Source organism: Vipera berus (genome assembly GCF_964194415.1).
Source record: "Vipera berus genome assembly, chromosome: 9".
In the NCBI taxonomy this organism is placed as follows: domain Eukaryota; kingdom Metazoa; phylum Chordata; class Lepidosauria; order Squamata; family Viperidae; genus Vipera; species Vipera berus.
In genome coordinates, this window is record NC_138212.1 from 3,826,180 (window position 1) to 3,849,952 (window position 23,773).

Consider the following 23,773-nt stretch of genomic DNA (forward strand, 5'->3'; position numbering starts at 1 on the left):
TCTAGGGTCTTTCTTTCGTGAGCCCCCCCTTTTCTGTAGCTACTGCCGGTCACTTTCAATTTAAATAATGTTGAGAGCGGATAAGATCAATGCTGGTGAAAAGGAATCAAGGTCGGGGGAGGGGAAAACTAAAATAAAGAGATCTAAGGAAAATAGGATTTTTACTCTGGGCGTGCCTCATTTCCTGCTTGATCACACTCGCTTTCCTTGTCCACCAAGACGCCCCAGTTGAAGATGGGATGAAGAATTCGCATTTGATTTCCCCCCCACCCACCCAAAGACTATGTGTGTTAAATACAGATAGTCCTCGACTTACAACGGTTGGTTGAGCGACCGTTCAAAGTTACAACAGCACTGAAAAAATGTGACTTATGAGCATTTTTCAGTTACAACCTTTGCAGCATCCTCAAAGTCACGTGATCAAAATTCAATTCACTGGGAAACTGAAATGGTTTCAGTGTCCCCGGGGGTCAGTTGATCCCCTCTGGTGACCTTTTGGCGAGCAAAGTCCATGGGGAAGCCAGATTCACTTAACAACCGGGTTACTGACTTAACCACTGCAGTGATTTGCTTCACAGCGGTGGCAGAAAAGGTCGTCAAAATGGGACATGTCTCACTTAACAGCAGAAACGTTGGTCTCAATTGTGATCGTCAGTTGAGGACAACCTGTACACACGTGTGCAATTTGGGGCGCCTTGGGGAGAGCCTCACGGCTACCAACTCTCTTCTACTCCATCTGCATTTGTCCCTGCACGCAACTCAACTTGTAAACGGTCCCCAGAAACCCCACACAAGGTGCCATCATCGTATTGCAATGCCTAATACAATTACACACCACAAGGCTTAAATATACCTGGAGTGAGTGACCTTGCTAACTTCATTCAGTTAAATTAATGCCTATTAAATACAAAGAACAAAGTCGATTTGCCCCACTCGAGCGATGCTTCCGACATTCCGTCCAAAGTCTGGCCCTCAGCTGTGAGGAGTGGAATGGCTTTAGATTTTGTGTTTCACAGCTCCGCTTCCTTGTGCTAAAACCTGATCCCTGAACAAAAGGTAAAGTTTTCCTATCCAGTCGTGCCCGGCTCTAGGGCGTGGTGCTCACCTCCGTTTCTTACCCATTTATCTACTCACATTTGCATGCTTTCGAACTGCTTGGTGGGCAGCAGCTGGAGCCAGGAACGGGAGCTCACCCGTGCTGCAGTGCCCGGGTCTCGAACCCGTCAGCTTTCCAGCTGATAAAACTCAGCGCCTTTAACCGCTGAGCCATCGTGCGTGCCCTGAACGCTCATCCCAAAATTGGTCCAACCCCACAGTGGTGTGAGGTACATGCAAAGAGATTGACAAAGAGGGAGCTGTTGCTGGATCAAGAAAACCACCGTTGTTGTTGGGTTTTTTTTTGATGTCTGAAGGGACATCTCTGGCTTGCTGAGCTCTGCTACATGTCAATTTGAAAAGGAAGATGGTTTTAAGTCCTCAGCCGACATGAAGGCGGGAAGCCCACGGCAGCAACGCCTTGAGTCATTCTTGCTGTCTTGTGAAATGGTCCTTGGGAAATCTTCCTGTCCCATGAAGCAGCTGACGGTCCCTGGACTTCCTCTCGTCAGCTGCCACCAGGGCCATGGTCACTGCTGTGCAGCCACTGCCCTTCACAGCCAAGAACCGCCGGGCCTTCCGAATCCAGCAGCCTCTGGGACTGGTCCGTCCCTGGATACCTCATGGGCATCTGATTGGCCAGGGGCCTCGGGGGCATGGATATGACCGGATGGTTCAGGCCCCTTGGAAGCAACTGGAGAGGATGGGAGGAGACATGAGGGCTGGAAGAAGAAAAGGGGTACAGGGGTACAGGGTGGAAGGCAGGATCAGTCATGTTCTCACGGAGGAGATCCTTGGAGGACCTCGAAAAGCCCATCGGCTGCTCTAGGGTGGATGAGTGGGACCTTCTCTCCAATTCCACGCCCCGCAACGGGGCAGAGGTCAAAGGTCCATTCGTCACGATAATGCTTTCTGGCCTCAGAGCGGCTGTGTTGGGAGAATGGCTGGCCCTGTGAGGCTTTGGGGTCTGATCAGGGCTGGGAATGGTGGAGCAGGAATCCGGCGAGGCATGTAGCCCGTCTGAAGGGAGATAAAAGCACGGTTAGTAGGGCAATCTATTGATTAAATCGACACAGATTACAGTTTTACAGTTGAGGTCAAGCAGGGTGACTTTGAGACTTGTGGACTTCCAACTCCTAGAATTCTCTTCTGAAAACTTGTGGACTTCCCTCAAATTCCTTTGTGAAGACTTGTGGATTTCAACTCCCAGAATTCCCTTGGGAAGACTTGCTGGGGAATTCTGGGAGTTGAAGTCCACAGGTCCTAAAGTTGCCAGGTTTGGGCACCTCTGAGGTGGAAGAAGGATTTACCATGCACTAAATGGGAATTAATTATGGAGCTACACAATGCATAGCGTTCCTTATTTTGAGGAACATCAACGTGGCCCACGTTTCTTCTTGACAACAGGATCTCATAGCTGTTCCTACCCATGGAACTGCTGGATTGATTCAGGAGGAAAGCAAAACCTTTTTTTTTGTTCCTAAATTCTAAGGGTTCAATATACAGGGTGTGTGGGTGTGTGTTTCCTCTACTTATAACCTCAATTGGGACTAGAATCTTGTGGCTAAGCAAGGTGATTATTAAGCGAGTTATGTCCAATTGTGAGATTTTTTTTTTTGCCTTAGCGCTTAAGTGAATCATGCCACCATTACATGAATCCAGCTTCATAATTTGGCTTGTTGGAAGCTGGCTGGGAAAGTCAGAAATGACCCCAGGATGTAGCAACTGTCATAAATACATGCCGGTTGCAAAAGCACCCGAATTTTGATCACATGACTGGGATGGTTGTAAGCACGAGGACTTTTGTGAATGGTCACTAAATGAAATGTTGTAAGTTGAGAACTTCCTATATTTCCAACTCGACCGCGTCCAGGGCTGTCTTCCATTCCCACCCGCTTTTGAATCAAGCCTGGCAGAAAATCCAGGAGGCCTAATTGGGGGGGAGGGGGGCTTACTCACGGGGGTGGGTCCGAACGCCAGGAGAGCTAGCAGCGCTGATTGTGGGGGACGATCCATCATGGCTGCTGTCGGGGTGCGGAATAGGCCGGGCGGCCTTTCCCCTCAGGATATCAATCACCTGGAGAGTAGAAAGATGAGGAGATGAATAAAAACTTTATACCTTTTTTTTTTAGAACAATAACTTTATTGTCACTTTAAATGTACATTAATCAGCATACATTAAAAGGAGATTTCGTGGCATACAGCTTTCAAAGGGTAACCACCTCCAATAGACACTGCATAAATATTACTACTACTACTACTACTACTACTACTACTACTACTACTAAAGGTAGTCCTCAACTTACAATAGTTCACTTCGTGACCGTTCGATAGGGCAGGTGGCACTGAACAAAGTGACATGACCACGTTTCACGCTTACGACCGTTGCAGCATCCCCGTGGTCACGTGATCAAAATCCAGACGCTTGCCAACTGACTCGTATTTATGACGGTTTGCAGAGTCCCCTGGGGTCACGTGATCCCTTGGGCAACCTCCTGATGAGCAAAGTCAATGGGGGAAGCCAGATGCACTTAACAACTGGGTGACTCATTTAACAACCCTCTTTCGCTGAACAGCTGTGGCGAGAAAAGTGGTAAAATGGGGCAAAACTTCATGTCTCGCTTAGCGGTGGAAAATCTGGGCTCCCCTGTGGTCGTAAGTCAAGGACTACCTGTAACGAATCCAGGAGACGATCCGTGGGGGAAATCACCTACACTAGCCCCACTGCATTTACACCAAAGATGCACCTCTTGTCTCACCCTGTTAACTTTGAGGAAACGGTTTAACCAGTTGGACCTGAATGACGCGCCTGCCCTTGTGAACAGTGTGTGTTCTGTTCCTGTCCTTTGTCACACAGAGAAAGTGTGTGTCTTTGTGTCTCTCTCGCAGTCCTTGTCCACATTTCTGGGATAATATTTCCCTTAGGCTAAATATTCCCCCTGGAGCACGTGGACCGTTGAACACACCAGCATTGTGAATTAATTTTCTTTTCTTCCTCTTACTAACCTGGCCTGAAAATGTATTAATTGATAAAATACTTTTTATGTGCCGCCAGTTCTCGTGGTGCATATACATAGAATGAAGGCTACTGCTAAGCTTGTAAGCCGCCCTGAGTCTTCGGAGAAGGGCGGGATATAAATGGAATTTTTTTTTAAAAAAATATATGTTCCGTCTGTAATCATGACGTATATACACTGAAAAATCAACTGTGGACCCCCTTATTTAGACTTCAAAGCTTGTAAGTATAGGTAGTCCTCAACTTATGAACTCCAAATGTCTGTTGTTAAATGAGTTTTCCTCACTTTCTGACCATTTTTGCCATGGCTGTAAGGCAAATCACTGCAGTTGTTAAATGAACCATATGGTCACTAAGCACATCTAGCTTTCCCCATTGATCTGGCTTGTCAAAAGCCAGCTGGGAAGGTTACAGATGGCGGATCCCAGGACCCTGGGACAGTATAACGGTCAAATTTTGATCACATGACCATGGGGATGCTGCAACGGTCGTTAAGTGTGAAAAACTATTACAGCTCACTTTTTTTCAGGGAGTCGTACTTTCAAACGGTCGCTGTACCATGGTAAGTGAACGACCACCTCTAATTCATTGAAGGGGGTCCCTCGTCTGCTCCCAGCCCCTACAAAATTGGCCCCATTATCCCGTTCAGGGTACAGGGAGACCTCAACATACAGCCACAACGGAACCCCAAATTTCTATTGCTAAGTGAGACATTTGTTAAGCGGGTTTTACCCCATTTTACGACCTTTCTTGAAGTGGTTGTTAAGTGAATCTGGACTCCCGGTGGATTATGAGGTCACAAAAGAGGATCGCGTGACACACCCCCCCCCCCATGGGACACTGCAACCGTCCTAAATACGAGTCAGTCGCCGAGCGTCTGACTTTGGGGCACGTGACCGCGGGGCTGCTGCTCAGTTGTAAGTGTGAACAATCGTCGTAAGTCCCCCTTTTTTTCAGTGCGGTCGTAACTTTGAGCAGTCACTAAAGGAACCGTTGTAAGTTGAGGACTACTTGCACTGTTGTTCTTAATCAGACATAGGCAAATTCGCTCGGTAGTGTCATCTCACCCTTTTGTTCCTTGCTACCATCAAGGCAGTGTCGTTGTGGTAATTTTTCAGGCCTCCGTCTGCCCCGTTTCTCACCAGAAGCCTCACCATGTCCAACAGACCCCTTCCGCTGGCTGTGTGGAGCGCTGTATTGCCCCCGTAGGATTGGGCGTTTACATTGGCACCGTGCTGTAAAATGGGTACAAGACACACACACACAGACGCACATTTTAAGGATGGAAAGCTTTCAGAACATTTGAGGAAATGAAAAGCTAAGACTGTTCCTTATGGGGTGGAAAATATTTGCTCGGGGATAAATGTTGTATTTGCCAGTCCTTAGAATTCTAGGCTTGATTGGTTTACAATGCCCCTATTTATGCAGGAAGATGGGTTTACGACTTTTCTGCCACGCTGTGGCTTTGTCACGCTAGAAACTGAAAACCTTGTTATGTTAACAATGGTTTATTACAAACAAGCAGCATTTAAAGTCATGGTTACTGAGTTGTGGTATATTCATTGACCCAGATGATAAAACAAAGTATGGTTTGGAGAAGTGGGTCAGTATTTTCTCAGGTCTGACCACTTTACGCTGAGTGGACTTCAACTTGTAGAATTCCCCAGCTGCAGTCCCCACAGCTTAAAGTGGCCAGGTTTGACAAACACGGCTTTGCTTGCTTTAGCTTAATCTTTCCATATAAAGGTAAGGTAAAGGCTCCCCCGCACATGCGTGCTAGTCGTTTCCAACTCTAGGGGCCAGTGCTCATCTCCGTTTCAAAGCCGAAGAGCCAGCGCTTGTCCGAGGACGTCTCCGTGGTCATGTGGCCAGCATGACTAGACGCCAAAGGCGCACGAAAGGCTATTACCTTCCCACCGTAGTGGTCCCTATTTTTTTACTTGCATTTTTACGTGCTTTCGAACTGCTAGGTTGGCAGAAGCTGGGACGAGTAACAGGAGCTCACTCTGCTACGCGGCACTCGGGATTCGACCTGCCAAACTGCCGACCTTCTGATCGACAAGCTCAGCGTCCTAACCCACTGAGCCACTGCGTCTCTAATCTTTCCATATAGCTTGTGCTAAATTATTGTTTATAGGAATCGAACAATTGCTGTCAATGCATTTTTGGAGTTTTGGGGGTTTTTTTCAAAAAGGTTTGAGGCGAAAGGGGATTTTCTCAAGAAGGCAAACCATCCTTACCTGTAGTAGCAACTCCACCATATCCAAATTATTGTTCTCCACAGCATGAAGTAGTGGAGATCTGCCACTCTTTATGTCCTAAAAAACAGGAGTCAATCAGAGTTGGTGAAAATGGGCACCATTATTGGCATTATGTTGGGAACATTAATGAAATTTACAATTCAGAGACCATGATTCTTTCCCTTTTCTCTATTCACTCTTTAAAAAACAGTAGTAAACATTAGTACTGATGCTCTGAAGTCTGAATTCCCATACAAACAGTGGGGAACACTGTTGGAAACCAGTAACTCTGAAACAGGTAATGGATTAGGGCCTCTTAAGGTCTCATGGAAACAAATAATAATTTGCGATATTCCAATGCAATTCTGTTGTACAGCAAATTCCTCATCTCGTACACTAGCAATTTATTTCAAATTCATTAACCCCTCATAAAAATTACCCAAAGCTCTGAAGTCTGAATTCCCATAGAGACCGCGGTGAACACTGTTGGAAACTAATAGCTCTGAAACAGGTAAACATATTGGGGCCTCTTAACTTCTCATGGAAAAAATAATAATTTGCTATATTCCAATTCAGTTCTCTTGTACAGCAAACTCCCAGTCTTGTACACTAGGGAAAAGTGCATGTTTGCAGATAGGCAAACATAATAAAAATGAAGAGCTAAACTTGAAGGGAAAAGATTTAATTTTATTCATTAATCCCCCTCATAAAAAATTATTAAAAGATGGTATCACACCAAAATATAGCCATTCAACTCTACCATGGGCCTTTTCTTGTCTGTTTTCCTCCTTAAGACATTTCCTCCGATTTCTCAAACATTCCCTTTTAAAATTACAGTCCTGCACAGTTCAGTTGTTTGAAATTGTAACATCCTATTCCACAACCCTCTCTCGGAATGAAAAAGGAACTCTTCTTCTGCTTATTCATTTAAAACTCTTTTTTGTTTACTTTCGTAAAACAAACTTTCCCATTAATCAGAACACCTCCCGAGTTTCATTTAAGCCTCCTGAGTTTCACTAAAACAATACAAGCAAAATATCGTGTAATTTTTGCGGTTTGCCAAGAGGTCTCTACATTTCATCCTTAATTATTCATAGCTGTAATCAACTGCAGAGATCAGTGGAGTTTTCGTGCAAGGTTCTCCAGTTCATTTCCTCCTTCCTATACCATCAGAATGAACAATACTCAAAATATCTGTAGGAGATGACCCAGGCTGAGCCTGAGGGAGGGGGCGTGTGTCAAATACATCATTAGATCTAAGTCTCTGCAAGCTCACAAGAGATCTAAATTCAGCCCACCTTGAATGTCTTTCTTATCTCCCGCTCATTTCCCCTTAACGGTCAGTTGGCCAGGTTCTTATAGAGAGCTTAAGCTTGCAATAAATCTTTATACTCATTGAACTTCCTGAATCTCCTGATTTCCTGCACGCTTGACAATACCCTCTTGAACTCCGTGCTTACCACAGCATCTACATCTGCTCCATGATCCAGCAAAGCAAGAACCATGTCAGAGTTAGAGGATCCAACCGCTAAATGCAGCGGGGTAAAACCTAGTTAAAGACAAAAAAGGGATGGGGAACACAATAGGGATGTTTGTTTTTTAAAACAAAAGCAGTTCTTGTCCACTTGTCATTTTGTCAATGACTCCAACTAGAGGTAGTTTTCGACGTACGACCACAAATAAGGCCAAAATTTCTGTTGCTAAGTGTGACATTTCTTACGTGAGTTTGACTCCACTTTACCACCTTTCTTGCCACAGTTGTTAAGTGAACCGCTGCCGTTGTTCACTTAGTGATGTGGCTGTTAAGTGAAGCTGGCTTCCCCATTGACTTTGTTTGTCAGAAGGACGCAAAAAGGGGATCACATAACCCGGCGGGACACTGCAACCATTTCAAAGCCGTTTCAAAGCCGAAGAGCCAGCGGTTGTCTGAGGACGTCTCCGTGGTCATGTGGCCAGCATGACTAGACACCAAAGGCGCACGGAATGCTGTTACCTTCCCACCATAGTGGTCCCTATTTTTCTACTTGCCTTTTTACGTGCTTTCGAACTGCTAGGTTGGCAGAAGCTGGGACGAGTAACAGGAGCTCACTCTGCTACGCGGCACTCGGGATTCGACCCGCCAAACTGCCGACCTTCTGATCGACATTAAACTAGACATACCCAATTCCAGCAACCGCTCCTCGTATGTTTCAGCCTCCAGACCTCTAATCCTCTTTGTTGATCCCATTGCATCCTATTAACCCATCAGGCCTCACCCTCGAAGTTCCGGGCCTCCAGATCCAGTCCGGTGAGACTTCCCTCCAACAACTCCCGCAGGCAACGGAGGCTGCCATGCTCACAGGCCAGATGCAGAGCAGTTTGTCCATTCCGGTCCAGCACCATGGGTGATGCTCCCTGGGACAGCAAAAGCTTCACCAGGTAAGGCTGAGCTATGATGACGGCCAAGTGTAACGGGGTCTGGAATTGGGGAAAGAAAAGGGGCTGATCACTGCCAGGGAATACATGGAGAGTTTACTTATTATCATTTACTTATAGCCCACCGTTATTATTTCTAAAATTAACCCAAGGGGGTGAACATATCCAAGCCAATCTCCTCCCTTCTGTTTCCCCCCAGAACAACAATCCTGTCAGGTGGGTTGTTGGGCTGAGAGAAAGGAACTGGTGCCCAAAGTCACCCAGCTGGCTTTCATGCCTAAGGCAGGACTAGAATTCACTCTCTCCTGATTATTGGCCCAAAGTCACCCAATCAGCTTTTATGTCTAACGTGGGACTAGAATTCACTGTCTCCTGGTAATTGGCCCAAAGAACTCAGCTTCTCTGATAATTGGCCCAAAGTCACCCTGTCGACGTTCATACCTAAGGCTGGACTAGAACTCACCGTCTCCTGGTGATTGGCCCAAAATCACCCAGTCACCTTCCATGCCTAAGGGAGCCTAAAACTCAGTTTCTCTATCTGATTGGCACAAAGTCACCCATCCAGCGTTCATGCCTAAGGCAGAACTAGAACTCACAGTCTCTCACTTTCTAGCCTGGTGCCTTAACAGCAGCTAAATTTTATGCAGTTAAGTCTCCTGGGATTTTCCTGTAATGGGTTTATTTACAAACAAACAAACACACACACACACACACACACACACACACACAAACACAACAGTAGACGTGCCCTGATATGCACAGACCTGTCTAGGATTTTTATTAAAAGTTTTAGATTAAAAAAGATAAAAAAGTAATGCAAACTAACAAAAGGTAAGGAAGTAAAAAAAGGAAAGAAAGAAATTTAAAACAGGGAAAAAGTGCAAGAAAGGAAAATAAAAGCTGCATTCTTTTTTTAAAAGAATGGTTCGCCACCCAGAGTCACTGGTTCAGAGGGGCGGCCACACAAACGACATGACGAAAAATCCCAGTCCGATTCCGAATCCGAACTTAAAGCCAACCCCTAAATTGAACATGCCGGGTTCAAGGTTTCCGCTGCAGGGACCTGCGCTTTCGTGAACAGCATCTCTACCACGCTTGGCGGGGTGGAGAAAGCTGGCTGAGTTGCGGGGTCATTTCTGGGCAATGGCCCCCGCCACTGAGATGCCCACAAGGAAAAGACCACTGTCTACGGTGCTCTTCCCTGGAACCACGGAAGCGCCATTGCCCGGCACCCCAGTTTCATTTCAACAGCTCTTACTCACCGAATTCGGAGGAAACCAGCTGAGTTCCCGTGATGAAACCGCATCGCCAGCACCTGCTTGCATTCATTTAGCCAGGGCTTTCTCAGAAAGGGCGGGGCAGGGGGGAGAACAGGGTCCAAAGCATGGTTTATAAGAAACAGAGAAGGAAGTGATGGCGGGGTGGTGGTGGTGGATGGGACCCACATGGGACAGGGGCAGCCCAAAGAGGCAGCAAGGCTGCCTTTTCGCCTTTTCCCAGTGATCACTGGTGTGCAGGAAATGCAGGCAGACTTCTGTTGGAAAGGCACAGCTTGCCTTTGCAAACATTTCATTCATTCATTCCTGCATGCATGCATTCGTTCAGTCATTCATTCATTCATTTACTGAAAATAAGTGAAACTTATTAAATCAATTAAATCAATGAAGTTTCTTTGCCCTCCATCTCGTATCCAGCGACCTTGGGCGGCTCACAACATAAAAACATTGAAACAACCATTAACATCATTCATTGTAAAAACAACAACAACACAGCAGATAAAAACCTATACAGATGTTAACCAAACACAGGTAGTCCTCGCTTAGCGAGGACAATGAGCCAGTCGGTCATTAAATGAAGCCACCGCCAAGTGCAACATCATGATTTTCTGACCTGACTTCAGCTTTCTTTTGCTTGACAAGACCCGGGAAGGTTGTAAATGCGTGAAATGGTTGCAGAGTTATTTTTTTTCCTCACCGTCAGAACAGTGGCTGAAGGCTGGTAAATGAGGACTAAGGTAGTTCATTTCCAAAGCCAGAAGTCGTGGGTCTTTTAGGAGTCATTCCTGACTGGCTATTCTCTTAAAGTAAGAGGGAGGAGTAGCAAAACAGGCTAGCAAAACCGTGTCAATTTTTCTGCTTCTCCCTGGCTAATTGAGGAATTCTGGGAGTTGAAGTCCACATATCTTAAAGTTGTAAAGGTTGAGGAACACCGGTCTATACCTCCAAAGATCAGAACTGTGCACGCCATGGTATTCCCTACGATACCCTAACAAAGTGAAAGTTGAGCTTCAAAGAAGCAAGCAAAGGATGAGTCGGCCTTTGACCTTTGGTGTTGGAGAGGACTTCCCCATGGGTGGCCAAGAAAACAAACCAATGGATTATCAAAAGAAGTCGACTCAAAGTTCGCACAGAAAACTCAAATGATCAAATGATCCTGCTTTGAGCACATTTTGAGAAGACCCATGGAAGGAAAACGAAGATCACGACGATCAAGTCGAATGGACTCAGATACAGAGACAATGGGGACACCAGTGGGAAAGTTGGAGGACCAGGTGAAAGAGAGATCATCATACAGAAGATCTATTTATGTGCCTTACTCAAGAGCTTCTGTACTCCGACTATAGACTATTGAAGACTATTCCTGAAGTCTGCCGTGGTAGCCCCAGGCTTATCAAACACCTTCACAAAAGTCCCTGGCTGATCCTTCATTTGTAGTTTTGAGCAGATCCTATCATCTTTCATACTTTGATCCCTGGGCTTCTTTTACTACTGCCTATCCACACAGAGAATGAGGTGGCTGGATGGAGTCACTGAAGCAGTAGGCATGAGCTTAAATGGACTCCAGAAGATGGCAGAGGACAGGAAAGCCTGGAGGAACGTTGTCCATAGGGTCGCGATGGGTCGGACACGACTTCGCAACTAACAACAACAAAATCCACACGTATTCCATACCCAATGATGCTTTGATGAGTAGTCCTTGATTTATGGCCATTCACTTAGTGACTGTTCAAAGTTATGGCAGATCCCTCGAAAGCTATTTATGGCCTGGTTCTAAAGTTCTGACGTCTGCCCCTCCCCCACAATCATGTGACCACATTTTGGGGACTCAGTAACCAAAGCATATCTATAGTTATTTGTAGCAGGACCATGAGTTATGACATTTCTGCTGGAAACTGGCATTTATTTCTGGTTTCTGGGGAAAAATTGACCCATAGCGAAGAATGGATTCACTTAATGATGGCATCATTTGCTTTGTCATGTTCACTTAGCAACTGCCACAAAAAAGGTCCTAAAATTGGGTCCGGTTATATGATGAGCTGCTTAATGACCTTCAGGATTTATTTATTTATTTATTTATTTATTTATTTATTTATTTATTTATTTATTTATTTATTTATTTAAATTTCTATACCGCCCTATTCCCGAAGGACTCAGGGGGGTTTACAGGGCAGCATAAAATACAATATAAAAGATAATATAAAATTAAAATACATTAAATTAATTAAGCCCAATTAAAACAATATTTAAAAAGCTAAAAACCCTTCCGTCCAGGCCTGATAGATCGAAAAACCAGGTTTTCAGGTCCCGGCGAAATGAACGCAGATCGGGGGCGGTCCTAAGTTCCACGGGTAAATCATTCCAGAGGGCAGGCGCGCTCACAGAGAACGCTCTTCCCCTAGGAATAACCCGCCGGCATTCCTTAACCGGCGGTATCCTGAGAAGGCCCTCCCTGTGGGAGCGCACGGGACGAAGGGAGCTTGATGCCGGCAGCAGGTGTTCCCTCAGATAACCCGGACCCAAGCCATTTATGTCCGTAATTGTTGGGCCTAATTACAGTCAGAACTTGAGAGCTCCTTGTATTACCTCTCAATGTTCTCTTTTTCACATTTTTCTCCTCTTAATTGCATCTTCAGCCGCTCTTGCCTCAGTGGATGCGTTCTCCAACACTGGAGGCTTTGAAGAAGAGACTGGACAGCCATTTGTCCGGAACAGAACAGAAAGAATAACGGTATTGTAAGGGACCTTGGAGGTCTTCTAGTCCAACCCCCTGCTCAGGCAGGAAACTCTATATCATTTCAGACAAATGGTTGTCCAGCCTCTTCTTAAAAACCTTCAGTGATGGAGCACTCACAACTTCTGGAGGAAAGTCGTTCCATTGATTAATTGTTCTAATTGTCAGGAAATTTCACCTTAATTCCAGGTTGCTTCTCTCCTTGATTAGTGTCCATCCATGGCTTCTTGTTCTGCCTTCAGGTGCTTTGGAGAAGAGGGTGACCCCCCCTCTTCTTTGGGGCATCCCCTTAGATATTGGAACATAGCTATTATGGTATAAAGCAGTGGTTCTGTCAGTTCTGTGTGTGTGTGTGTGTGTGTGTGTGTGTGTGTGTTTATTAGTTAAAATTAATAATTTAAATCTTGGGAATCCGTGGACAAAAATGGTATTTATAAGGAGTCCGTGGCAAGAAAAGGTTGTGAGCCACTGGTATAATGTATAAAGGAATAGTACAGAATTTCTTGCTTGAGCAGGGGGTTGGACTAGACGACCTCCAAGGTCCCTTCCAACTCTGTTATTCTATGTTCAAACTGTAGACGTCAGAACAAACCCACAGGCTCTGACCCCAATTTCCTCCTGTCTCATTGCTGGTTCAGTACTTATAATCTGGCTTTGCTGACCATGAAGCAAGCTCTCTTGAGCAATAGTTTGAGGAAGTGACTCTGGGCTTTGCCACCAGCAGATTCGAGGGAAAGTCCCATGGGTGGAGAGAGGAGGGTGTGTGTGTGTGTGTGCAAAGCCCAAATGGTTGCCAGGAACTAAGCCAACATCTGTGCTCTCTGTCAGGTCAAAAAAGTCAAGAAGAGGATTGCAAGGGTGCACTCAAAGCTCCAGGAAAGGGTCAAGTAAATCAAGACGGCGGCCGCAATGGGGCAGTCAAAGCTCCAGGGGTGGGTCAAACAAATCAAGATGGCGGCCGCAATGAGGCAATTAAAGCTCCAGGGAAGGGTCAACTAAATCAAGATGGCGGCTGCAATGAGGCAGTCAAGGCTCCAGGGAAGGGTCAACTAAGTCAAGTCTATCTGCTCTAGGACAGCCTCTTTCCTGCTGTTGAAATCCTAATTCCTACTCAGCTTCTGGTTTGACAATATCAACTATCACATTTGTAGAGCTGTTTTCCCTCTCTCAGTCTAGAAACACTGAATTATAGGGCTGGAAGGGAACTTCCATTCCAACCCCTGCCTAATTACAGGTAGTCCTCAACTTACAACCACAACGGAGCCTCTGGTTGCTAAGTGAGACAATTGTTACATGAGTTTTGTCCCATTCTACAGCTTTTCTTGCCACCATTAAGTTCACTGCAGTTGTTCAGTAAGTAATCCGGCTGTTAAGAGAATCAGCTTCTCCATTGACTTTGCTTGTCAGAAGGTCACAAAAGGGGGACCAGGTAACCCCAAGACTTTGCAACGTTCACAGGTGCAAGTCGGGTTAACAAGTGTCTGAATTTTGGTCACGTGACTATGGAGATACTGCAATGGTTGCAAGTGTGAAAAACGGCCATAAGTCACTTTTTCCCAGTGCCATTGAATGGTCACTAAACAAACTGTTATAAAGTCAAGGACTACTACCTGTATACCATCCTGAGCAAAAAAAAATTTTCTTGAAAACCTCCAGTGATGGATCACCCACAACTTGCGAGATAAGCTGTTTGGCTGCTTAATATTCTCATTTGCAGGAAATTCCTCCGTATTTCCAGAATGAATGAACCTTTATTGTCAAAGTACAACTCTGTGTACGTTGAGATTAGCTGAGCCTCCCTTTGTGCTCCCACCCCGCAACACACAGTGACAACAAACCCTCCATCTTACTACACCATGTGAACCAACTACACCACACACCGGCCTCCCAAGTCAATTCTGCATAAAATTCACAAAAGTTATTTCTCATTCAAAAGCCTAACAGCCCACGGATAAAAGCTGTTTTTCAGCCTGTTGGTGCGGCTGGCTAAACTCCGATATCTCCTACCCGATGGTAGGAGAGTAAATGGATCCCCCTCTGACGAGCTTCCTCCAGTCTTGCCTCTACCTGCCCCAACAACTTCCCAGCTTCTTCCCTGCGCTTGTTCCGTTTTTGGAAAACACCATCCCGCTTGTGAGGAAGCAGACTCCTACCCTCTGTGTATTGATTGCAGCAGTTCGGCCCACTGGCTCCAATTTACCTACAAACTAGGATGCAACTTTTCCTGGAAGGGTGGGGCACCAGGAAATAAGCGGTATGCCAAAGCCGCACCCCACAACGGAAAACCTCCTTGAGCTGCCTCTCTGCTTCTGTGCATTCAAGCCTATCTTCTCGGGCTTAAGGGCTAGAAACTTGTTTGTTTGTTTTTTAAATCAGTGCCTTCTCTTTGGGTCATGTACTTTGAGGAAGCCTTCCTTCCCTACACCAGGAGGAAGACTGCAGGTCAGGGTTACGGCATATGCAACAGTGTTTTCCATGCACGTTCAAAATATCACATCCCACCGAGGGACAAAGAGCCAGTGTCTTAGGACAGCACTATCTTAGCTTAGCGTAAGATAAAAGCTGCCCCCAAATCCCCTGAATTTTGAAGCTCAGATTAGAAAAACAGCCTCCTTGTTGGCCACCTGCAGCCACACCAGCCCAACCCATCCCTTTTTAGAAGGAGCATCCTATACAGTGGTTCTCTTCTGGCGTCCACTAACCTGCCGCAGGTTGTTGAAAATATCTAGGTCCCGCTGTCCGTGTTGGAAGAGGGTCACTAAATGCTGAGTAGCCAGCAGGTTGCCCTGGGCTACAGCAATGTGGAGTGGCCTGCAAGAGAGCAAAAGACATCTTCAGTAACCTTCCCCAGCTCTTTAGACCTTCCCCAAACAGTGGGGTCCTGGATGCTCTCTGAGCCGGATGGTTTTCTTGCAGACGTCTTGCCAACCAACTAGGTAACATCATCAGGGCTAGAAAGGAGTGGGGTTTGCGCTGTTTATATACTAGTGGCTTGCCCTGTTAGTGTTAGTGGGGGTGATAAGATAGGGTTGATAGGGTTAGGGTTAGACCAGGGTTAGGCAACCTCGGCTCTTTTAGGACTCGTGGACTTCAACTCCCAGAATTCCTGAGCCAGCCTGGCTCAGCTTGGAAACCTCTCCCTTTCCCCTCAGCGTGGCTGGCTCAGGAATTCTGGGAGTTGAAGTCCACCAGTCATAAAGTGGCCTAGGCCTAGGCCAGGGGTAGGCAACCTTGGCTCTTTTATGACTCGTGGACTTCAACTCCCAGAATTCCTGAGCCAGCATGGCTCAGCTTGGAAACCTCTTTCCCCTCAGCATGACTGAGGACCCAGATTGTTGGGGGCAATAAGCTGACTTTGTAATAATGCCGCTTGGAGGGGGTGCGAAAACCCTAATAAGCAGGCATATACATAGAATAAAGGCTATTGCTAAGCACATTGGTTTGTGCTTTAGATTGTAAGCCGCCCTGAGTCTTCGGAGAAGGGCGGGATATAAATGGGATTAAAATAAAATAAAAATAAATAAAAATAAAAAAGCCAAGGCTGCCTACCCCTGGGTTAGAAAGACAGGAAGGCAGAGGTGTGGACTTCAACTCCCAGAATTACCTAGCCACCATGCTTTAAGATGTGTGGGGTTCAACTCCCAGAATTTTTTAGCCGCCATCTTTAAAGCGCGTGGACTTCAACGGCCAGAATTCCCCAATCACCATGCTCTAAGATGCGTGGACCTCAACTCCCAGAATTCCCTAGCCGCCACTTTGAAAACACGTGGATTTGCTGGCTGGGGAATTCTGGGAGTCGAAGTCCACATACCTTAAAGCTGCTGAGGTTGAAAAACACAGTCCTGGGGTTCCTGCGGGCTGAGACCGCTTGTCATAAGTCACCCCCTTTTGCAAAGGAGGAGCTGAAATGGGTCGAGAGGACTCCCCCTCCTTTTGAAATGTGCTTTGCTGCTCTTGGGGCCCCAACCGCACTTCCGGCGTGGGACAGCGCTCTCGCTCTCTCCCAAGGTCACGCCACACCGTGTGATTTCACAAAAGCTCTCCGGCACTCCGTTTACAATAAAGCGAAACTGTCTTTCAGAGCCCCATTCACAGCAGTCCCGGCAGAGACTTCCAGTAAGAACCACCGGCTCGGCTGTGACCTTTGCTTCCGGCCTCGCCACGGCACCCAGCTTCCTCACTGGAGCAGCCAAGTCAAGCCAAGCCAAGCCAGCATCCCCACCCCACCCCCCAAGCCCACCCCTCTCATCCCAAAAGAGGGCACTGGGATTCTGCTCCCACGGCCGATGACCTTTCCTCGCAGCCAGGTTTTCCTCTGCAGTTCTGCAGGGCAGGAGGAGGAGGAGGAGAAGGAAAAGGGTGTGTCTCTCTCTCTCTGTGTGTGTGTGTGTGTGTGTTGACAAGAGAAGATCTCCCACCCTGCCTGCAGGGCCAGCCAACACCCTTTGCCCCATTCCTGTAAAAGGAGCAAAGTTGCCAAGGGTTACGTAGCAGGGAGAAGGGGGGAAAAAAAAAGTCAGCAGCCAGCTAGGGAGGAACAGTTGGTGTGCGTGTGTGTGTTTGGGAGTCTGTGAGTGTGTAAGGGAGAGAGATTCAGCTGCAGCAGAAATGGGGGATTCCCCTTCCAGCTTAAGCTTGCTTTGATTCAAGAGCAGCAGGAACTGTTCTTAGGGTGACAATAGCAGAAGCATTTTTAAAAAAACTAAAAACTAAAAAAAAATATCTCCCGGCTTTGTGGCTTTTGGCCCAGAACAGGAAATGAAGAGAGGATGTAACTGCAGGTTATTTATTTGTAAATAGACCAGAGCTGGCTTGTTGGGCACAACCTGAAACTTACTGAACCGGTGCTGTTTCCAACAACAGCCCACTCAACCTGTAGGTAGGGGCAGGAGATACCAGGTAGTCCTCGCCTTATGACCGAAACTGAGCTGTTTAGCTGTTGCTAAATGAAACATGGGTTAAGTGAGTTTTGACTCATTTCACGACTTTTCTTGCCACAGTTGTGAAGTCACAAGGTTGTCACGTGAATCAGCCTTCTCCCATTGACTTGGCTGGTCAGAAGGTCACAAAAGGGGATCAGGTGACCCCTGGGACACTGCGACCATCATAAATGTGAGTCAGTTGCCAAGTGTCTGAATTTTGATCACATGACCCTGGGGAGGCTACGCAACGGTCATAAGTGTGAAAAATGGTCACAAGCCCCCTTTTCCCAATGCTGTTCTAACTTTGAGCAGCCACTAAATAAATTGTTGCTACGGCATTGAAAAAAGCGACTGATGGCCATTTTTCACAGGACCATTGCAAGCATCCCCACAGTCCTGTGGTCAAAATTCGGACACTTGGCAACCGGCTCACATTTATGACGGTTGCGATGTCAGGGAGTCACGTGTAAACTTTGTAAACTTCTGACCAGCGAAGTCAAAGGGGCAGGGGGGGGGAGAGGGGGGGAAGCCAGATTCATGTAACAACCGGGTTACTAACTTAACTGCAGTGATTCACTTAACGACTTAACGGCAAGAAAGATCGCAAAATGGGACAAAACTCACTTAACAGCAGAAATTTGGGGCTCAGTTGGGGCGGTAAGTCGAGAACTCCCTGTATTGAAGATATTGAAGGTGCAAATAGTCAGAAAGATGGGGTCCATATCACCCTCACCCCGGACCCCAATTACAGGCAGTCCTCGACTTACGACTACAACTGGGAAGCAAAATTTGCCAGATGTTTATTAAGGGAGTTGCACCCAGTTTTTATGACCTTTTTTTGCCACGACTGTTAAGCAAATCTGAACAGTGACTAAGGGAATCACATGGTCATTAAGCAAATCCGGCTTCCTTCATTGGCCTGTTGGGCACCGGATGAGAAGGTTGCAAATGGCGGTCACCTGACCCCGGGACAGTGCAACCGTCATAAATATATGACAGTTGCCAAGCGCTGAAATGTTGATCGCTTGACCCTGGGGATGCTGTGGTGGTCATAGGTGCGAGGACTGATCATATGTCGCTTTTTCAGTGCCGTTATAACTTAGGAGAGTCGCTAAACAAATAGCGGTAAGTCGAGAACATTGACCCAGCTAAAAGCACAATTACAATTTAATTTCTCTCCAGAATTTTGCCCATAAGGCCATGAATCTTTTCAGAAAGATATATTCTGGACATAATAATAACCCTAACTAGAGCGATCATGTCCTCCTGTACAAATTGCCCATAGCTCTCCTCTGTTCCATGACAAAATTTGGTTTTTCAAGTCTTAAAGCCAAGGGCTATTCTCTTTGCTTCCCAGTTCCTTCTGGATTTCCCCATGCAAAGAAATTTTCCTCTTACGTGTCTCCATCCTCATCTTGCTGCGTTGCCGTGGCAATATCCAAAGCCAGCTGGGCTTCTGGCGGGGGCATCAAGGAGTAAGAAGGCAGGATTCCCAACAATGACTGTGTGGTCAAAGGTTGTAAAAGTGGAGGCAGCTCTGGGTTCAAAAAGGGCCTGGTCAGACCTGAGGATTCGACAGGAGAGAAATGGCAAGGAGAAGCAAAGTTTGTTTATTTACTTCCATCCTGCCTTTATTATTGTTATAAATCACATAACCAATGCACCTTCCTTCTCCTATTTTTCCATAACAACAACCCTGTGAGGTGGGTTGGGCTGAGAGAAGGGGACTGGCTCAAAGTCACCCAGTCGGCTTTCGTGCCTAAGGCAGGACTAGAATTCACTGTCTCCTGATTATTGGCCCAAAGTCACCCAACCAGCTTTCATGTCTAATGTGGCACTAGAATTCACCGTCACCTGGTAATTGGCCCAAAGAACTCAGCTTCTCTGATAATTGGCCCAAAGTCACCCTGTCGACGTTCATACCTAAGGCGGAACTAGAACTCACCATGTCCTTGTGATTGGCCCAAAATCACCCAGCTGGCTTTCATGCCTAAGGCAGGACTAGAACTCACAGTCTCCTGGTGAATGGCCCAAAGTCACCCAGCCAGCCTTAGTCCCTAAGGCGGGACTAGAACTCACAGTCTCTTGGTGAATGGCCCAAAGTCACCCAGTCAGCCTTAGTCCCTAAGGCGGGACTATAACTCACAGTCTCCTGGTGATTGGTTGAAAGTCACCCAGCTGGCTTTCATGCCTAAGGCAGGACTAGAACTCACAGTCTCCTGGTGAATGGCCCAAAGTCACCCAGCCAGCCTTAGTCCCTAAGGCGGGACTAGAACTCACAGTCTCTTGGTGAATGGCCCAAAGTCACCCAGTCAGCCTTAGTCCCTAAGGCGGGACTATAACTCACAGTCTCCTGGTGATTGGTTGAAAGTCACCCAGCTGGCTTTCATGCCCCAGGTGGGACTAGAATTCGCCACGTCCTGGTGATTGGGCCAAAGTCACCCAGTTAGGTTTCATGCCTAAGGCTGCACTAGAACTCGCAGCCAGGTTTCTAAGGTCATCTTTGATTTCCTTCAACCCAGAGATGAAGCCAGCTTCTCACCTGGTCAAGGCCCCTCTTGGTTTAGCTTGGGAAATAAGCCCAGGATTTGTGCCTGCAGGGAACCAGCATTCAAAGAGAGGAGGAAAGGCCTCCAAGCGGCACGTGGATTTGGTTTAACTGTCCAATGGGTTTCAAAACTGATGTCCTTCCTCAAGTTCCTACTTCAAATTTCCCTTGGGTTTCTGAACTCTTGAACCAACCTGGGGTGTTCATGTTGGGCATATTCAATGTAATGCAGAACGGGGGAAAAACACATCTTTACTATCTTCCTGCCTATATACCTGGATAAAATACGGGGATCCCTTGGTTAACAACTGCCTTGTTTTAGGACTGTTTGAACTTATAACAGTGTGAAAGCAGCCTAATCAAGGAACCACCAAGAACAGCCCCCCCCAAACACTGACAAAACAAGCCACTTATATATAAACAGAGAGCAAACCCCACCCCCTCCTAGGACTGGTGACATTACCTAGTAAGGTAATGAAACGTCTATACGAAAACAACCAAGCTCAGAGAGCGTTAATGACTCCACAGTTCAACCCTCAGCTACAAATATTCTCTTCTGTCAGTGCTGAGAAAAGTCACTTTATGACCAGTCCTTGAACTTACGGGTGTCTCAGCATCTCTGCAGTTATGGCATCCCCGTTTGCAACCTTCACAGCTGGCGAGCAAAGACGAGCAAAGTCATTTGGGAAGCCAGCGGGAAGTTGCAAGTTTCTGATCACATCCCGCTTAAGAACTGCAGGTGATTCGCTTAATCGCCCCCGCCGAACGGATGTCACAAATTGGGAGTGGTCGTGGGACGTTTCACTTTACGACCTCGTCCCTTGGCCGCCGAGCTGCCGGTCTCAACGGCAGCCGTTAAGCGAAGACTATCTGGAGAGATCGAGCCGTCACAAAGCGGCAATGAGAATGGAGTTCAGCCTAGACTGCCAGAGGCTTTTCTTGATGTCATCTCATCTGGGGAAGCACTTGCTTGTGGTCCCGCAGATCTTACAAGCCACCCCACTGAGACCACCTGCCCCTCTCCCCTCCCTCCCAGGAAGACTGAGGAATTGCTGTGGGTTCAGGAGACGCCAGAGGCACCATTGTGAACTGCTGGTTGGTCAATAGCATCCTCTCACGAGAAATGCATGAAAAAAAACCATTTTCACAGGGCAATCTCTACCAATCTCTTTGTCTCTCTCCCTCTCTCCCCCACCTCTCTCTTTCCTTCTCTCTCTGCTTTCTCCCTCCCTCTTTCCCCCTTTCCCTCTCTCCCACACCTCTCTCCTTCTTTATCCCTCCCTCCCCGTCTCCCAGTCTCCACATCTCCCTCTGTCCCTTCCCCCTCCCTCCATCTGTCCCCTTTCTCCCTCCCTTTCCCTCTTTCTCTCCCCCACCTCTCCCCCCTTTCTCCCTTTCTCCCTCCCCCTTTCCCCCTCCCTCCCTCTCCCTCCCTCTTTCCCCCTTTCCCTCCCTCCCTCTCCCTCTTTCTCCCTCCCTCCCTATCTCCCCATCTCCCTCTGTCCCTTCCCCTTCTCCCTCCCTCCGTCCCCTTTCTCCCTCCCTCTCCCCCTTTCCCTCTTTCTCTCTCCCCCTCTCCCTCTCTCTCCCCCACCTCTCCCCCCTTTCTCCCTCCCTCCCCCTCTGTCCCTCCCCCTTTCCCCCTCTCCCTCTCTCCCCTTTCTCTCCCTCTCTCTCCCCATCAGCCTCTCTCCTTTCTGTCTCTCGCTCTCTTTCTCCCTCCCTCCCCCTCTTCCCCCCTTCCAGCGTACCTCATAGAGGAGATATTGGGGGGGGGCTACAACTAAAGGAGACCACCTCCGCTCATTGACTTACTAAACCCTCACTCCAGGTTAAGAAAGAAAGAACTAAGAGAAACCTTGGTGCATAGATTGGGGTGGGTGGGTGTCTGTCTCTTTAATAGTTCTTTAGAGTTTGGGCTGTGGTTGATCTGTTGAATTGTTTTAGTTTAGTAGTAGTTATTATAGCCTCCCCCCCCCAGTCCCTTGGAGTGGGCGGCTATAACAGATTGAACGAAATACACAGATTGGGCTTGTGGTCCACTGTTTGTAAGGGGTACCAGGGGGGAAAAAAAAGGAGAATTTGCCCTAAAACATTGGGGCGGGGAGGGGGGAGGAAACACACGGCTAGTGAGAAGGAAGCTGGCAGTGGGGTATAAACATCATGGGAACCAGGAAAGGAAGAAAGGAAGGTTTTCTGGAGCTGGGTCCTTACCTGGATAATAGGACACCGGTACCCTGGGGTAGGGCATGGAGACGTAACAAGGGTGGTGAGAAGGAAGCTGGCAGTGGGGTATAAACATCATGGGAACCAGGAAAGGAAGAAAGGAAGGTTTTCTGGAGCTGGGTCCTTACCTGGATAATAGGACACCGGTACCCTGGGGTAGGGCATGGAGACGTAACAAGGGTGGTGAGAAGGAAGCTGGCAGTGGGGTATAAACATCATGGGAACCAGGAAAGGAAGAAAGGAAGGTTTTCTGGAGCTGGGTCCTTACCTGGATAATAGGACACCGGTACCCTGGGGTAGGGCATGGAGACGTAACAAGGGTGGTGAGAAGGAAGCTGGCAGTGGGGTATAAACATCATGGGAACCAGGAAAGGAAGAAAGGAAGGTTTTCTGGAGCTGGGTCCTTACCTGGATAATAGGACACCGGTACCCTGGGGTAGGGCATGGAGACGTAACAAGGGTGGTAGCCATTGGAGTGGGGTTGCCAGGACCCACTTCCCTCCTGCCCACTCTCCCTCTTGCAGACCTTGCCAGCCAGAGGTCCCGGCGTGTCCCCGTTTGCCCCCTCCACGGCATAGCGGCGCTTTCTCAGAGGCAAATACATCTCCGGCTTCTTGTCTTCCTGCAGCCCAGCTTTGGGGGATGCTGCTGCCGCTGCCGCCGCATCAAGAGTCCTGGGTTGGGGCTCAGCCTGACCCATAGAGGCGTCTCTGGCGGCGGGTTCCGGCAGCGCTGCTGAAGAAATGCAGCCAGGCATCTGCTGGCCAGAGGGAGTCAGAGGAGGGTCTCCATGAGAGGGGGGGTGCTTGTCTTGGCTCCCCTGCTTCCGCCAGGTGCGCAGGTCCATGGGAAACTCCCCGGCCATCCTTCCTGGATGAGCCACAAAGTCCACCTGTCCCAGGTTCCTTCAAGCTTTTGAATAGAGGTCCCTCCTCCTATCTAGATGCTGGGGGAGGGAGGGGGGTAGGGAGGGAGGGCAAGCAGCCACCTCAGCCCCCCATCTTTGCAAGGCCAACCTCGCTTTGCCTTGCCCACCTCCGGAGCTCCCCCCAAAGTCTGCCCACTTCCAGCAAAGCAGAGCCGCGCAAGGTTGGTTTCAGCTGATGGGAAAAAGAAGAAGGACGGGACAGCGTCTTCTTTCTGCCAGCATCGCGGGTCGGTGTCCAACTTCCCCGGGGAGGGGTGCTGATGTGCCAGGTGGCCCCCTCCGAGGAGCCATGCGGTCGCCCTCCCCCCAGCCCCAGCCCCTTCCCCAGCGGACCCTGCAGAGAGCTAGCGGCGTGCCATGCGCCTTTCCTGG

At 47.8% G+C, this 23,773-nt stretch overlaps 1 protein-coding gene across 1 annotated transcript; it reads right to left on the bottom strand.

The window, feature by feature from the left end:
• Positions 1–336: 336 nt before the first annotated feature.
• BCL3 (BCL3 transcription coactivator) lies at positions 337–23,699 on the bottom strand. The gene is made up of 9 exons (XM_081335401.1): positions 22,882–23,699; positions 19,098–19,263; positions 15,480–15,588; positions 8,607–8,808; positions 7,812–7,900; positions 6,352–6,429; positions 5,179–5,346; positions 3,055–3,172; positions 337–2,115 (listed from the first exon to the last, which is right to left on the bottom strand). The coding sequence occupies exons 1-9, from the start codon at positions 23,336–23,338 to the stop codon at positions 1,604–1,606; spliced, it is 1,899 nt and encodes a 632-aa protein (XP_081191527.1). The 5' UTR covers positions 23,339–23,699; the 3' UTR covers positions 337–1,603.
• Positions 23,700–23,773: the final 74 nt, after the last annotated feature.

Excerpts from the sequence above, each read along its gene's own strand:
- BCL3 (XM_081335401.1), bottom strand. The coding sequence starts at position 23,338 with ATGGCCGGGGAGTTTCCCATGGACCTGCGCACCTGGCGGAAGCAGGGG. Across the intron at positions 15,589-19,097 it reads CAAGATGAGGATGGAGACAC|GCCACTCCACATTGCTGTAG; the intron begins GTAAGAGGAAAA and ends GCTCTCTTGCAG. Across the intron at positions 5,347-6,351 it reads TGGTGGAGTTGCTACTACAG|CACGGTGCCAATGTAAACGC; the intron begins GTAAGGATGGTT and ends CCCATTTTACAG.